This window comes from Pyxicephalus adspersus, chromosome 3 (genome assembly GCF_032062135.1).
Source record: "Pyxicephalus adspersus chromosome 3, UCB_Pads_2.0, whole genome shotgun sequence".
Lineage (NCBI taxonomy): Eukaryota > Metazoa > Chordata > Amphibia > Anura > Pyxicephalidae > Pyxicephalus > Pyxicephalus adspersus.
The window spans coordinates 94,239,015-94,255,136 of NC_092860.1; the positions used below are offsets into that span (position 1 = coordinate 94,239,015).

The window sequence follows — 16,122 nt, forward strand, 5'->3', positions numbered from 1 at the left end:
TTCTCATATATATCAAGGCTTGGTCCCACAGCCTTTACCTACTGTTGGTAGGTGTTGGTATGTGTGACTTTTTCACACCAGAGCACAAATAAGGAAGCTAAAGATGTGGGGTTGACTTTTAAAGATTTACATATGATTCTACCTGTAATGCTGGAACTACAGCTACATGCAGGTAACCTCTACTTATGTGTAATATTTCATATAATATATACATATACATATATAAATACACTTAGCTTCAATCCTGCAGGGCAGTCTGATCCATCTGGGGGTGTCTTGCATCCGGTCCCGCATCGTCCCGGCATCTGTTCTTCATCCTACGTCACCCAACCTAGACGCAGGATCGGGTGATGTAGGATGGAAAAAAATTTTCAGATCTAACTGCGCAAGCATTTTTCTCTTTGCTCGAAACGACTCCTTCTGTGCATGTCCGAGATACTCAGACATGCGCAGAAGGAGCACCCAAGAGCCTCCCGGGATGCGTGACGTAGGTATCCCGGGAGGCTTTGTGCTCCCATTCATTCTCGATCGCATAGGTGATCAAGAATAAGGAGGCGGTGCTGCACCCTTAAAAAAAAAAATAGTCTGCTGCACCTAAAAAAAAAAACAAAAAAAAAAAACAGAATTTTTACTTTACATAAAAGGGTTGTCTACCCTTTTATGTAAAGTGAAATTTCTGAGTTTAGGTACGCTTTAGGAAAGATATGACAAATTTATTGGAATATTTTTAAGGTTGTCAAATAAGCCTATTCTAATCGAAATAAAATATAGTACATCAGAAGCTTACGTTGTTAAAATTCTGTATCTCATTTCTGCTCCGTTACAATGGGTTAAATTTCCTCTGAATGAGACATAGCACAGATGTGGCAGCCACAGTTTGTCAGGAAGATGCCATTAATCTGCTGATAATCGCAACATGTTAAATTATCAACAGATAAGAAGCAGACTTCTGTCACATGATTCATTGCTTTGTGCATTAATTGCATATCTGAGTGTTAGCTTGCCATATAATATTCTTTATGTCTATGTAGCATTTTTTTCTTTCTACTGTGCAGCATATCAAAGCCTAGCTACTGGATAGTTACTGGGGTACTTATGTGGGTAAACATTTGGTTAATAAAAAAGGGTGCAGTCTATTAAAAAACAAAACTGTCCATACAGTTGCATCATTTAGTACTTCTGTTCTGTATTGGAGAGGTAAACACAAAAACAACTGAAATTTTCTAGATGTTTAGTACTGCTTTTAATTGTCATATAGTCACAAGAGAATAAAAAAATCATGTTTTGCTTAGCTACACAAAGGGACCTAAGGCTCTTGAAACTGCCTTAACAAGTGTAGCACACTAACTCATATGTGTGCAAGTTTTCATCTTCCATTCTACAATAGTAATAGGCTTCAGCATGTTTTGCTATCCCAGTAATTAGAACTGATGGAAATGACTGCTTACCTGAGCTAACACCAGCTATAAATAGTCCATATAGGACAAATTTTCCAACAAAAGAAAGAATTGTTACATTGCTAGTCCTGGACTGTTAACCCAATCTGCTGCCAGAGTTCACCATGTCCCAAAAAACAGAAACAGGTTAAAGCTGCAAAATCCGTAAAAGATTGGTAGTGCTGCCTTAGTTAAAAGGGTCTACTAGAGGATGAATGGTACTTAAGAGCTGAAATGGTTGTTGGCACAATGCAAAGAAGTCAGCAGACTGCCAGATTTCACAGTTTTTTTTAAAAAAACCTTGGCATTAGCTCTGCATAATTTTATGGCTGTCAAAACCTTGGTTTGTTCCTTTACATACCTGATGAAAATTCACTGCCAAAGTAACTTTCCCAAGTTTTTTACTTGCTCTCCAGACATGTTGTATGTTTAAAAACCATAAACTTAGGTTCTTGCCTCATCTGTATTATATGTATACATCCCAGTACCCACCCTCCCCTCCTCTGCACCAACTTCAGTGCTTCCCACTTGCCGGCTGTTAAATCTATGCTATCTTTGTCTATAAAAATCTGTCACGGATTCAGTGAAAAGACACACATTTTAACTCATCAAAAGCTCACCAAACCCTTATATCGGTTTTAAAGAACTCGCATGCAACTCCCACACACTTATTATCTCGACATACAATAAATACAGCATTTAGATTATGTTTAAAGCTGCCATTGTGTATCAAACAAAATGCTGTAAAGGAGAAGCATTGCAGTGAAACCCCTTTGTTTTTTTCCTCAGTTCTGATACATTTAGTGTCTTTTTAAGTGGAGAGTCAACCCTTCATATGTTTATTAATCCTTTAAGTTTTACTAGGTGCATGTATTTTTAACAATATCAACTTATTTTCCTTGTTCAGCTTCCCAAGTTAGTTCCTTTAAAATTGAGTAGTAGCAGGACTATCAGCAGTCCCATATTTAAAAATGTGAAACAAAAACAATGCTGTTTGGATAAACCAAAATGGGGGACGTTTAAGGTCAACATGAAATAGTAAACTACATTACCTTTTATTAATAAATTAATCAATAAAACATATATTACACAAAATGTAAAACCACTTAATATGATTACAGAATTCAAAAGATCTTTTAGTGGAAGCCTCTTCTAATGAGGTATTCCAGCAACTTCAATGCGTTACGCAGATACATTGTCCACTTCCTCAGGATGAGGAGATCTATAGATAATATTACATTTTAAGTACATTTATTTCAAATCTTTGATATTTCAAAAAAAAGAAACACAATAATGTATTTGCCACATTTTTTTAACAAGTCAATAACAGATTACAACAAAAAAATTACATTGATGCTAAATGCTGGTGATTATGCATGTATTGCTCTCTCATAAGAAGCTGAACTACCATGAGGCAGGGTGAGAGGAGAAAAGGATTGTTGCTTCAGTCTCTGAATTAGGAAGGAATTAAAAAATCAAATAGTATAGTGCATAATTAATATAAACCGCTTGACTTTCCCATGCTCCTATTTTATAGTAAAGGTTCCCAGTTTAAGTTATCAATAATAATAATGAACCTGATTAATTCTTATTAATTATCAATTTGTGTCTTAAGCTAGTTCAAAAATCTTTGAACATCCTGATTTAAGTTGTTTTTCACTTCGATTATGGTTTAGGGTAGGAGCTGCTTACAGCTTCGAATATGCACATAATCTGCCCTGATTATTCAAACAATTACCATCTTTCTCCTCACATAAAACCTAGTATTCATATCATATAAAGATTGCTTTTATATTTCGTTATGGCCCCCAAAAGAATATAATATAGTATAATCAATCCCATAGTATAGTCATTAAGTGATTAAATAAATAGTTTACCACCCAGTGCAAACATAGGGTAAAGGGCACTCACCTCTAGATTGGGAAGACAAATGCCTCTCAATTCAGTGCAGACACCAAATCATAACTAGAATTTTTTTTTTTTTTTAAATTGTAACTAATCATGGGCAAATGGCGTCAAATATGTAAATTAGTTTAGGAGGAAAAGGGGCCATATTTAGCTATGTTCTTAAAACTTACTTGTTTTGAGGGGTCCTGATCTCCCAATATGACCTTGTTGTTTGGAACTGCTGACCAAACATATGTAGTGTTTTCTCGTTGAACCACTAAATAATAGAAACCCGTGGAGGTATTTAGTGTGTAAGTAGTGCAGCCAGACATACACCAAGAGAGTTTCCCGAGTCTACGAGAAGCTTACCAGGTCTTCCAAGGCAAGCCTTCACATTAAGATGTCCACCCACCGCAACAGGGAGCCCAAATACTCACCTCTTTCCGCCCTGCCGCCGGTCTTCTTATGTCGGTGTCACACGCGTGGTGGAAAACGCTTTGTTATCCGGAAGTATTCCCTCTGCAAATTTCCCAACAGACGCATCAAATAAATACTTCAATTTATTCTCTGAGCTAGCCCCATCCCTCAATGATTTAGCAGCCTTCCAGCAAATATGTATTGTCAACACAAAACGTATGCTTTGAGAAAGAGAGGTGCTTTTGCCGTAAATATTGAGATTAACTTACTCTCAAGTTTGCTTTAGGCTTCATTTAGGGCTGTTTGAGAGCTCACTTTGTTTGGAATGTGTAAAAAATTAAAATTGTTAGCTTGGACACTGGTATTATTTGTTTGCTTGGTAGAATGTGTTATAAGCAGATAGTACTTCTCTAGAAGGTATTTTTCCCTTGATGCCTAAAATCATGTAACCCATTTCCTGTGAGTGGGGGCATCAGGACCCCACCCCTTGGAGTGTTTTCTTGTGTTTTTTTTTAGTATTCATATCCCACCCATTACTGAGAACATAACAGGACACTTGTAGTCATACAAAAGGGACAAAAGAAGACCAAGCCTGTTGACCTTTCCACAGGTTTACTTTGATATCTAACAAATTCTACAAATGTATTACTTTGAATAAGTGGAAAAGTTAAGCATTTCACACACACAAAAAATTATGATTAGTCCATGAAAGGACAAACTTCTATGATCACTGCTTGAACGGTTTCCTTCTGTTCATTCTGTATAATGCATTATGAGATGATTCACTTTATTACAGGATGCTGTAGAATTACATTATGGCATACAGAACTGCTATTGGCATATGCTGATGTTGGCTTTGTTTTGTGCAGACTGTGACGGAGAAACACAAGCTAAATGTTCCAGAGACAATGACTGAAGTGCTGGATGTCTCCGATGAGGAAGGTGAGTTTTAAAAGTATTTTCAATTTTTTGTCTAATGCTGTTGGATTCTAAATGTCCCTCAAAGGTCTTGGCTTGCATTCTAGCATTAGCTAGCAATAATTAATATGAAGCTATTATCAGAAGATCCCTAACATATTTTATGTTTATGGTATCCTCAAATGTTTTGTATGCAGAATTTATTGTTGAAATAATATAATTAGGGATGCCTCTCTGCTCTACTGCTAAAAATGTTAGATGTCACAGAGCTCAAACAAACTTGCTAAATGTGTGTGGAAGAGTATCTTTACTTATATTATTGCTCTGGGTAATAAACAGCATTACAGTCAAATAATCAATTTAATAGCCATGCAATTAGCTATCTTATTGATTTTAGAAAAAGCAGCCAGCCCAATTCTCTCATGACAGGACCCCTTTGAGGGGAAAAAAAACAAACAACATTTTTACTTTAAATAAAAGTGTTGTCTACCCTTTTATGCATGGAGTTTAGGTACGCTTTAAATATTAAAGTAAAACATACACCTATAACTTAGGCAGTATCCTGCTATATTGAGGATAAGTATAAGCTGCTCTTGGCTGACATTTGATTTGGGTTAGTAAGTGCTGGTAGTTGGTACAATAATTAAAAAAAATAATTCCAGGAAAACTTTGGGTATGTGGATGATACCAAATGCAACTGTGTCTGTAAATGGTAAAAGAAGCAGCAAAAAGAGAACTTAGAGAGAGATGTTGAAGCCTTTGAACAGCTTCATACTTTTTAATAATATTAAACAGGATTTATATAGGACCAACATACGCTGCGCTGTACATTAAACAGGGGTTGCAAATGATAAACGTATACAGACAGTGACACTGAAGGACAGGACGTTGCCCCCAAGAGCTTACAATCTAGTAGGTGGGGGAATTTACACACAAAAAGATGGGCGATATGTAGTGGTGGGAAGTGGTGATAGTTTCAAAAGACAGAAGAACATGGGTAGGCATGTTTGAAAAAATGGGTTTTGAATGCTCTTTTAAAAGAGCAGAAAGTAGGAGCAAGCCGAATAGGACGGGGAAGACCTTTCCAGAGAATTGGGGCAGTTCTAAAAAAGTCTTGTAGCTGTGCGTGTGATGAGGTTATGAGTGAGGAATAACTCAGTAGTAGGTCTTTGGAGGAGTGGAGAGAGCGGCTTGGGGAGTATTTTTTTTTACCAGGTCAGAAATGTAAGTGGGACAATACCTGTGTAGGGATTTGAAGGCAAAGCACAGGAGCTTGAATTTGATTCTAAGGTGAAATGGAAGCCAGTGTAGAGAGCTGCAAAGAGATGCAGCAGAAGAGGAGTGGTGGGAAGGAAGGATGAGTCTGGCTGCAGCATTCATAATACATTGGAGGAGAGAGTCAGGTTAGTGGAATACCAGAGAGGAGGATGTTCCAGCAGTCCATATGAGAGATAACAGCGTGTAAAAGGAGTTTGGTGGTCTCTGGGGACAGGTAGGGGCGAATTTTTGAGATGTTGCGTAGGTAAAAATGACAGGACCTGGAACTGTTCAATATAATATAATATATAAATATGTCATATGGGGAGATTTGGAATTTGAGAGGTGGATGATGATGAGTTCTGTTTTATTCAGTTTGAGCTTCAGAAATGGGTCAAACATCCATGATGAGATGGCCAACAGGCAGAATAAGACCTTATCCAGGACTAAGGGAGACAAGTTAGGGGTGGACAGATAGATTTGAGTGTCATCAGCATACAGATGGTACTGTAAGCCCAAGGAGGATATGAGACTACCGAGAGAAGAGGTGTACAGAGAAAAGAGAACCGGTCCAAGGACTGACCCTTGGGGAACACCAACAGGTAGGAGAGTGGGAGTGGAGGAGTTACCATTGAAAGAAACTTGAAAGGAGCGGTCAGACAGATAGAGAGCAAACCAAGAGAGAGCAGTGTCACTGATACCAGTGGAGCGCATGATTTGTATTAGAAGGGAGTGATCAACAGTGACAAAAGCAGAGGAAAGATCAAAGAGGAGGAGGAGGGAAAAGTTGCCTTGAGACTTAGCTCTGATGAGGTCTTTGGCCACTTTTGTAAGGGATGTTCAGTGGAATGGGCAGCTCGAAAGCCAGACTGGAGAGGGTCAAAGAGGGAGTTGGTACTCAGGTAATCGGTGAGTCTTTTGTAGACAAGGCATTCAAGAAGTTTGGAGACATGTGGGAGAAGGGAGATAGGACGATAGTTAGAGTGTAGGGAAGGGGTCCAGTGAGGGTTTCATTAGGATAGGGAGAATTATGGCATGTTTGAAAGCGGAGGGGTATTTACCAGTAGAAAGAGAGAGGTTGAATAGTTCGGTTAGGGTGGGGTGGAGGAATGGGCACGGAGTAGATCAGAGGGAATAGGGTCAAGTGGACAGGTAGTAAATGGAGATGAAGAGAGGAGACTTTGTCCACAGTAACAGAGCTGAGGGACGCCAGTGATGATTTACAGGTGGAAGTGGTGGGTATGGTTGGAGTGGCTCGGTGAGCAGAGACATCATGTCTGATTTTGTCACTTTTATCTTTAAAGTAGGTGGCTATGTCTTGGGCAGAGAAGGTTGTTATGAGGGGGAGCAGGTGTGGGGTTTAGGAGGGAGTCAATTGTTGAGAAGAGATTGGATGGGTTGGGAGCTTGAGACAAAATGATAGCGGAGAAATAATTTTGCTTGGTGACAGTGAGCTCAGTGTTAAAGCTTTGTAGCTTGACTTTGTAGTCCGTGAAGTCAGCGCTGAGGCCAGATTTTCTCCACTTGCGCTCAGCTGCACGAACAGTCTTTTGTAGCTGTTTGGTGTTATTGTTGTGGCAGGGCGGGGGTAGCGGGCAGGGGCAACTTTATCCAGAGCCATGGAAAGAGAGTGGTTTAACTGGGTGGCAGCTTCATCTGGGGAGAAGATTTTAGAAAAAGTCGGGGTTAGGGAGGCAAGGCAGTTTGAGAATAGGTTGTGGTCAGGGTTACAGATATCTCTCTGCCATTGACCAGGTCTGGGTGTGGCAGAGGGGGGCAAGATTTAGATAGGTTGAAGGTGATAAGGTTGTGATTAGAAAGGGGTAATGGTAAGTTGTCAAGGAGGGTGAGGTTGCAGAGTTTTGAAAATACCAGGTCTAAAGTGTGTCCGGCTATGTGTGTGGGGTCATTGATGTTCTGTGTGAGTCCATATGAGGAGGTAATGGAGAGCAGTTTGGCTGAGGAAGGATGGATGGGCTCATCCACTTCAACATTAAAGTCACCAAGGATGAGGGTGGGCAGATCATGGGAAAGAATGTGTGGGAGCCAAGAGGCAAAGTTATTGTGATACTGGGCCAGGGGGGGGTAGACAACAGCAACAATGAGGGGTTAGGGGCTGAAGAGACGGACAGAGTGGACTTCAAAAGAGGTGAAAATGAATGAGAGAGGGCAGGGTAGGAAGGACTCTGTATGTACAGATAGGTGAGAGAATGAGACACACACCACCCCCTACTTTGTTGCCAGGTCCAGGAGTATGTGTGAAGTGCAGGCCTCCATAGGAGAGAGCAGCGGCAGAGTCAGAGGAGGAAAGCCAAGTTTCAGTGAGAGCCAGGAAGTTCAGAGATTTAGAAAGGAGAAGGTTGTGTATTGAAGTTAGTTTATTGCCAACTGATCTGGCATTCCATAGACTGACAGAGAGAGGGGGTAAGAACTTATGGGTAGGGTAATTAGGGATGAGGTTAGGAGAAGGGAGTGTTTTGCTAGTAGTGTATAGAAGAGAGAGGCTTGTGTGGGGGACCAAGATTGGGTGAGATGTCACCAGAAAGTAGAAAGTGTATGCTTTTAATTTGTGGATGAATTGCTTGGCAGAGAATGTTTGGTATTGGTTAAGTTATTAGCCTGTAAGAACCCTAAATGTATTGCAGAAATATATAGTATTTTGAGTTTTTTGTACACAACCAATCTCAGAGCTAACACAAAACTTCTGTAAACCGTTTCACTTTTAGAACAATTGCTTTTTATTACAAATAAAACCTAGCACCAAAGCTTTGTTTACTGCCCCTAGATTATGGACTATAGGTCAGCTTTACCAATATGGCGTGTGCCACACTCTGGTAAATCCTAACATTTCCTATAAAATGACAAAAATGTAATAGTCCACAGTTTTTCAGGAAATTATCCCTTGTTATTATGCAACACACTGACCCTAAAATAATGGCAGCTTTATCATTATGTTGATAGTTCAATTTATTTGTAAAATTCTAAGTATAAAAAACTTGGAAAGAAACTCTTGTGTCCCATTTCTAGGAACTAGTTTATTTTCCACTTTTACACATTTTTTTCTGAATTTACATTTCCTCAGCAACTTTCTAATAAACTCAGTAGTATTTTGTGAGACACCCTGCAGGGTTTTCTATTAGCTCAATCAATCTCCTTTACTTCTTTTACAAATTGAAATGTCCTCTGCAGTTCTTAAATTGTTTGCCGATGAGCTCTTGTCTGATGAAGAACTTCTTGGTGAGCAAGGTATTGGTGTCTGCAGAGTATTGGGGAATGTTGTGAATATTGCTGTGTTTTGTAGTGAATGTGACAAAAACATAGATATTTTTCTAATAATGCATTTTCTATATAGCATGCCTATTTGAGTTAAACAGCAAATGAATTTCTAACAAAACCAATGTGTGTAGTGTTGCTTATAAAAGACTACTTGTGAAGAGCATGCAGTAATAAGCTTAGGATTCTGAAGTGTAATAACCTCTTTCATTGCTCCATAAATTTTATTACTGATATTTAATTAATCAAAGATGAGATGGCATAGATTGTCCTTTAAACTATTAGTCTGTAAATGGGCTGACCCTGCATTTATTATTTATTTCCAAAGAGTACAATGATACTTATAATAATGATGTTTATTCTTCTGCATACACATTCATACATCCAGTATGAAAAACATGTTCCATAATCTCTAGTCTGAGGGAAGGAGATATTTTTGTGTGGGTAGAATAATTTTAAAGTAACCTTCAGTTTTAAAACTCTGTCCAAGAGGAAAACACACGTTTTGGTTAAATATAATATATATTGACTGTAAATATACCTCAATGGCCTATAGATTCTTATTACATATCACCACTCCCCCCATATCACTGGGGTGCTGGATACCCAGCACCTGTTGATAGCACTGGTGCTAAGGAAAGTATACATCTTTGTGGAAACATTTATGAAGCACACTACAGGTGGCAGAAAGTGTGTTGGCTGGCATTAGGGGGTATAAACAGACCACCAGCCTGTGATAGTACAGGCTGGTACATTTAGGGGTAGGAAAGATCAGTAGCAGCTTTACCACTACCATATAAAAAGCTAAAGCTGTTTAAAAAACAAGTTTGACTATATGTTACTTTTTAGCATACAGTATTTACTAAGCAAGCTTGATTAATCAGGCCCGGTACCTATTCCTCCAATTCTCAATTTTGCCCTTTTTGCCTTCCTGGAACAAACTGCTGGAAAGAAAGATCTTACGACATTTGATTAATAGCAAAGTACTAATTTAACCATATATGATTGTAGGCATTCTTACTGGCACCCTAATACACCACTAAAAGGCACCTGGTCTGCAAATTACCTGCACTGCATTACACAATAGTTTACCACAGCACATAGTGTGACCCTATCTTCTCATGAGAGATCCTTGCATTGTACTATCTAAGTGACACTTGCAGATTGTCTGCAAATGGTATTTTGCACAGGAATGGCAGCACTTGTACATGCACTCCTACTATGTGATACACAGCAAGTCTAGCTGCCATTTTAACAGGTACACCTGTATTCATTGGCAGGGGAGCTGCTGCAGGAGGAGTAGTAGAAGTAAAAAAAGGGCACAGTAAACAATTTTGTTTTTGATTTTTTAGGTACAAATTCAATCACTTTAGCAATACAATAGAAAACATGATTACAGTTATGAGCTTTTTTTTTATAGTTATGTATAATGCAACTCTGGAGTAATATGATATGTTGGCCATTTCCTGATGTATGTGATATGTGTTGTTGGTGTAACATATGGTAAGAGCAAATATTTTTTTTTTTTGAGTTTTATTTGTTTTTTACAAGGAGATGATACAATGACTGGAGATGGTTGTGAGTACCTGCGACCTGAAGACCTAAAAGAACTGGGAGATGACTCTCTACCAAGCAACCATTATTTGGATGGTATGACCTATCTGAGATACAGCTTGGAGGGTGGACGCTCAGAAAGGTATGAAGAAATTATCACAGTATTTAATAATTGCAATATAAGATTTTTTCTGTTTAATGAGCATAGACCTAGGATGACTGCAATTCCTTTTTGAATCTTTACATTCACAGAAAAAGGTGTGAAAACTAATGGGTACTTTGCAGCAACCTCAATGGTTTTTATTTTTTTTATTGGGATGTACACTGTTACTCATTTTAAGTTTCACATTTTACAAATACACAGTATTTGTACATGTAAACAATCATTGTTTTGGGTTCCTCCATCACTAAACCCCACAAAGACACTGTAATGCACTCAGGAATGACTTATTTAGTGATATGGGCTAATTCACATTAGAAAGAACTATAAGAATTTGTATTAATAGGTCTTTGTTTATGCAGGTTTTACATTGCTGTTCAAATCTAGATTTTGTATCCGGACCTTTATTATAAAAAGCTCCCACAGAAAAACAAGGTTTATACAGTTGGTAGTTTAAAATGTGAATCATTTTCCTATGTTTGTACACACCATTAGTATTGTCTGTTTTACTCCACAGAATATTTATATTTATACTCCACAGAATAGAAAGAATGTTTAACAATGAGAAATAGTGAGGGCAACCTTCTTCACTAACATCACCAGCACATTCATTTCAATTTGAGTGGGTCACTTTACTCTATTTATTTATTTATTTTAACAATCTGTGCTCTACCTTTTTTATCTACCTAATACAACAGTTACCCTTCATTTCCTAACAGTTCATTTATCACTTATTTCTTTCTTTTGTTTTTCTCCCTTTCATTTTTATGGATTTATTTACACAGTACTATGCCTAGGTAGGTATGATATGCATGAAATGATTGTGTTCCCTAGATTTACCCCTCCCAGCATACATGTTCTTTCATAAAATTGCTATTTGTGACATTTGCGGCACTACCTTATGTTGTATGTTAACATTAAATCACTTTGCTGCAACTAAGCATTTTTTTTTTTTTTTGTGGCGGTTAAAAATATTAGGTAGATTGCCACTACATTAGTATTGTAGAAAACAAATGTACAGTCACATTTCAGATTGCTATTAAGGAATATACTGATGTGGATTATGTTATTTTTACACATGACACACTTAGGATGCTTATGATTTTCTAACGAATTCATATAAATTATATAGTCCTTTAGTAAATTAATACTACTGTCTACTAGTCCTGTCCAGATGTGAACTCTGAACCTTTATCACAATAAAGGTCATAGAGAACTTTCTCATTACATGCGGTTAAACTTGTGCAAACAAAAATAGACCTTCTGTATTTATTAAAATTGTTTTGGACAGTTATTTATGCCATAGTTTTAGTCTCTGCATTGTCCTATTGTGCTGAAATCTTTATTTTATCCCTTAAACCTTGTAGTTGTCTCTCTCTCCTCTCTCCCCTCTCTCTCCTCTCCCCTCCCTCTCTCTCTCTCTCTCTCTCTCTCTCTCTTGCTCTGTCTCTCGTGATCCAGTAAACCTGGAATGGATTTCTTCAAGGTAATTTGCTTGCAAATGTTTTGAATACTGGACCAGATCCATTCCAGGATTGCTGGATCACCCAGCATATATATATATATATATATATATATATATATATATATATATNNNNATATATATATATATATATATATGCACATACAAGTATCAAAGGTAATTTATTTAGTAAGGAGATAATTAATGTTTTTGTTTGGTCTGTGAATTTATGTTCACTTTTAACACCTTTTTTGAAAAACACAAAAATTCACTGATTTATATAGCGTGAACATATTACACAGCGCTGTACAATAAAAAGGATAAATGTATCACTGTAATAAATTACATTACAATTACAATTACAATTACTTGCTGTTCATAGTATTAGAAAGGACTAGGACACTGTTAGGTTTATATATAAAACATACATGCTTTCAGTTTTTATTACGTTATTCCATCATAGTGTTGTGTAAGGTTCCATTTTTTTTATAGCTGTGGCTTTTAGTAGAATGTTGTTTCGAACACGTTTCTTGTGACATTCATAATGTTGTCTATTTATGTAGTTGTTGTTAAATGCAGCACCTGGCTTTTGTGTAATGCTTTATATGCTTTCTATGTGTCTGTGGCATCAGCATCATGAAAAAAACAGCATGAAGCTGGTTCAGTGTCATTGCAGTTTGTATTCTCCAGGGGAAATTTCATTATACATGCAGTTACACTTAATGTTACTCTTTGTAATGTGCAAATTTATCCAAAGGCAATTGTATTAAAGAATGTTATTGTCTAAGACCACACTCTATATCCTGGTTTCTGATACTATATTTATTTTACCTTCAAACTTTTTATGTTTACTTTATTAAACACATTTGAATGTGGTCTTTTTGAGGCTTCATAGTCTCCCCTGGAAGCTGCATGGATGCTAATAGCTAATGGTTTCATTCTCTGGCTTGTCCTTCCATCCCACCTTACCAAACCCAACTCTGCTGCTGATGTGTATATGTGTGAACCGACCAGCCTACGATCCTTCAGTTCAGACAGGTCCCACACGATGAGCCATTCCTCATACCTCAGAGGCAGTGCCATGATAGATGATACGGTTATCATACCCCATGATCAGGTGGGTATTTCAATCATTCTCAAACCTTTGGCCTTTCAGTACATGCTATGATTTCATTGTTGTATTGTTTTTGATGACTGTCACATTTATACAGACTTGTTCTATCTTATCAACCTGTATTAGGTGAATGACATAAAAATGGGCGTGGAGTTTCCTGTAGCTTATTTTATTAGAAATATTAATGCCCTACTTACCATTTTTCCACAAAAAAATAAAAAACAAAATAAATATAAATAAATATATATATATATATATATATATATATATATATATATATATAATATTTAAATATAAAGATTTTTCCGTGTTCTGCTGAACTATGTTGCTCAAATCAGCCAAAAATGGTGGCTACTTACATCATGTTGTAGAGAAAATACTATTCTGTGCAATAAATTCTTGCGTTGAGTACATCTTAGGAAACTCAGCCAACCAATTGAGAACTAAGTGGGCAGGACAGTCAGAGAGGTGAATAGCTGAAACTGAAACCTTTTTTGTAACATTTTTTATTTATTCATAGAAAAAACAAAGGGAATAAAATTGACAACAGCAAACAATATATACATCTGATAGAGCCTAAACAATGTGAAAACAGATACCACACCCCCAGTTTTCATACAGACCAATCATATCAACACCAGCGGCCAGAAGAATAAAAGGAAAACGATACTTGGACTTTATACAGCCCATAGCAAGTCCAAACGATCTTGTCATTAGAAACTCTTGTGGGTTATTTGTGAGATATTCTTCCTTTCTTTAAACAATAGGTGTAAATTTATTGTCCAATCAAGAAAAGAAATGAAAAAAATTGTCATCTTATTAGGGGGCAAAGTCTACACAAGTAAGTGTGTTGTAATTGTGCATTTTATCTTTTATTTTAGGTCTCATACTTGACAAAAGCAGAGCAGAACACTTATCGTCTAAGCTGGGGTAACGATAACTTAGACAACATTGCACTTTCTTCTAGTCCAGTCCATTCTGGGTGAGTAACAGAGTATGAAATGTGCTTAGTTTTAAGGGATATCTCTGAGCATTTTAAGTGGGAACTGTGTTACTACTGACTGATAAAAAAAAACATACCCTGGATTGCTTGTGCACCTGTTGAAGTGTGGGAAATCTTTATAGTGGAGGAAGAGATTACAAAATGTTGCCATCTGGTGCCAACACAATAAAACACTAATATACCATTTTAATGTAGTTGTGGTTAATGCTATCAGCTTGGCTCATCCAGTGTGTGGGCGTTTGTTAGTGACACTTTGTGATGTATGCATGTTGATATACTAATATATCGTATGGAAAAATAATATACCATTTTAAACTTTTGGTTTAGGTGAAATCTCTCTTTCATGTGTGCTTACACTTCCCATTTTATGGCCTAGAAATCTGTAAATCTTATTTCACATTGGCATGGTTATCTCAACCCACCTATTTAATTAGTGCAAAGATTAAATTGAACTTATCTATGCCAAATAAGCACACTTCATATTTTCATGGTGAGACTATATGGCTTTTAAATAACAACAGTTTAGCTGTCAGATCGTCCTTCTGCATTAAATAAGCCTGCAAATGTGAGTGGAGCGGAGCAGATTATGGCCATGGCAGTTTTTGTCAGGACTGTACAAAATGTATTCTTGGTTTTATTACAGAAATACTTTTTAACATTTTTAGTAAAATGAAAAAAACTAAGTTTGTAAGTGTAAAAACATGTGATTTTTTTGCACATTACATGTTTTCTGTGTACTTTACTTCACAAACATATTTTATCTGAGTTAACCCACCACAACAGGGAATGTCCATTGTGGTGCATTTGGAATATATGGTGAGGTGCCATTTAAAATGAAGCAGCACAGCTCACCAAACTGTGGTTTGCACATTACTGCAAAGCAAAGATCTGAATGTTGCCTTAATGTTCTGATCAGTTGTGACAGAGTCTTCTCTAGAAGTAAACGTTTTAGGTTAAGGAGACATGGGTGTTTTCAATCTGTTCTGCAGAGAAATGAAACCATTTATTGAGTCACCTCATTGGTATCATGATAATCAAGGTGATAACAATTACAATGTTGTCAACAAGTGGTTTAAATAAATGAAAACTGTATAAAATGATGTTCTATTTTGGTAAATCAAGCCACCTTCCTATTTTATACTGTAAGTAACATTATATATATACATTATAACATGCCACAATAGAAATAGTTCTAATAATACAGCATAAACAATAATAAATAATGTCTATAGATCTAGTTCTCAGACATTCCCCAGTGTTCATTCAAGAAATATCAACAGCATTACTGGATCACCAGGGGTTTGGGACTAGTTGTTACTACATCCACTGCTTTTTGTCCATAAATTTATCTTAGTATATGCTCAGAGTCTCCATCCAGTTCACAACACATTTATAATGAAATTGAATTATTAGTCATAATGTACGTTTATTGTGCTGGTTAAATATTTAGTAACACATTGGAGGAAAGGGGATTTCATAATACAGATAAATCAAGATAATTAAATATCCAAGACGGACACACACACACACACACTATATATATATATATATATATATATATAAATATATATACTATATTATGGGGGCAATATTCTCCATAGTACTTTAATAACATGGCATCATGCAAATATTCTCCCATAT

The 16,122-nt window shown here is 36.9% G+C and overlaps 1 protein-coding gene across 30 annotated transcripts in view; it reads left to right on the plus strand.

Moving 5' to 3' along the window:
* Positions 1 to 16,122, plus strand: part of ANK2 (ankyrin 2) — a 281,636-nt gene that overhangs the window by 220,558 nt on the left and 44,956 nt on the right. For 17 of the 30 annotated variants that reach the window (XM_072405742.1, XM_072405741.1, XM_072405735.1 and 14 more), the window contains 5 exons: positions 4,610 to 4,682; positions 10,740 to 10,884; positions 11,688 to 11,699; positions 13,379 to 13,481; positions 14,360 to 14,460. In XM_072405742.1, coding sequence (XP_072261843.1) covers positions 4,610 to 4,682; positions 10,740 to 10,884; positions 11,688 to 11,699; positions 13,379 to 13,481; positions 14,360 to 14,460 — 434 coding nt within the window. The remainder of the gene's footprint in view (positions 1 to 4,609; positions 4,683 to 10,739; positions 10,885 to 11,687; positions 11,700 to 13,378; positions 13,482 to 14,359; positions 14,461 to 16,122) is intronic. The other 13 variants (XM_072405729.1, XM_072405736.1, XM_072405728.1 and 10 more) reach the window with 2 other exon arrangements.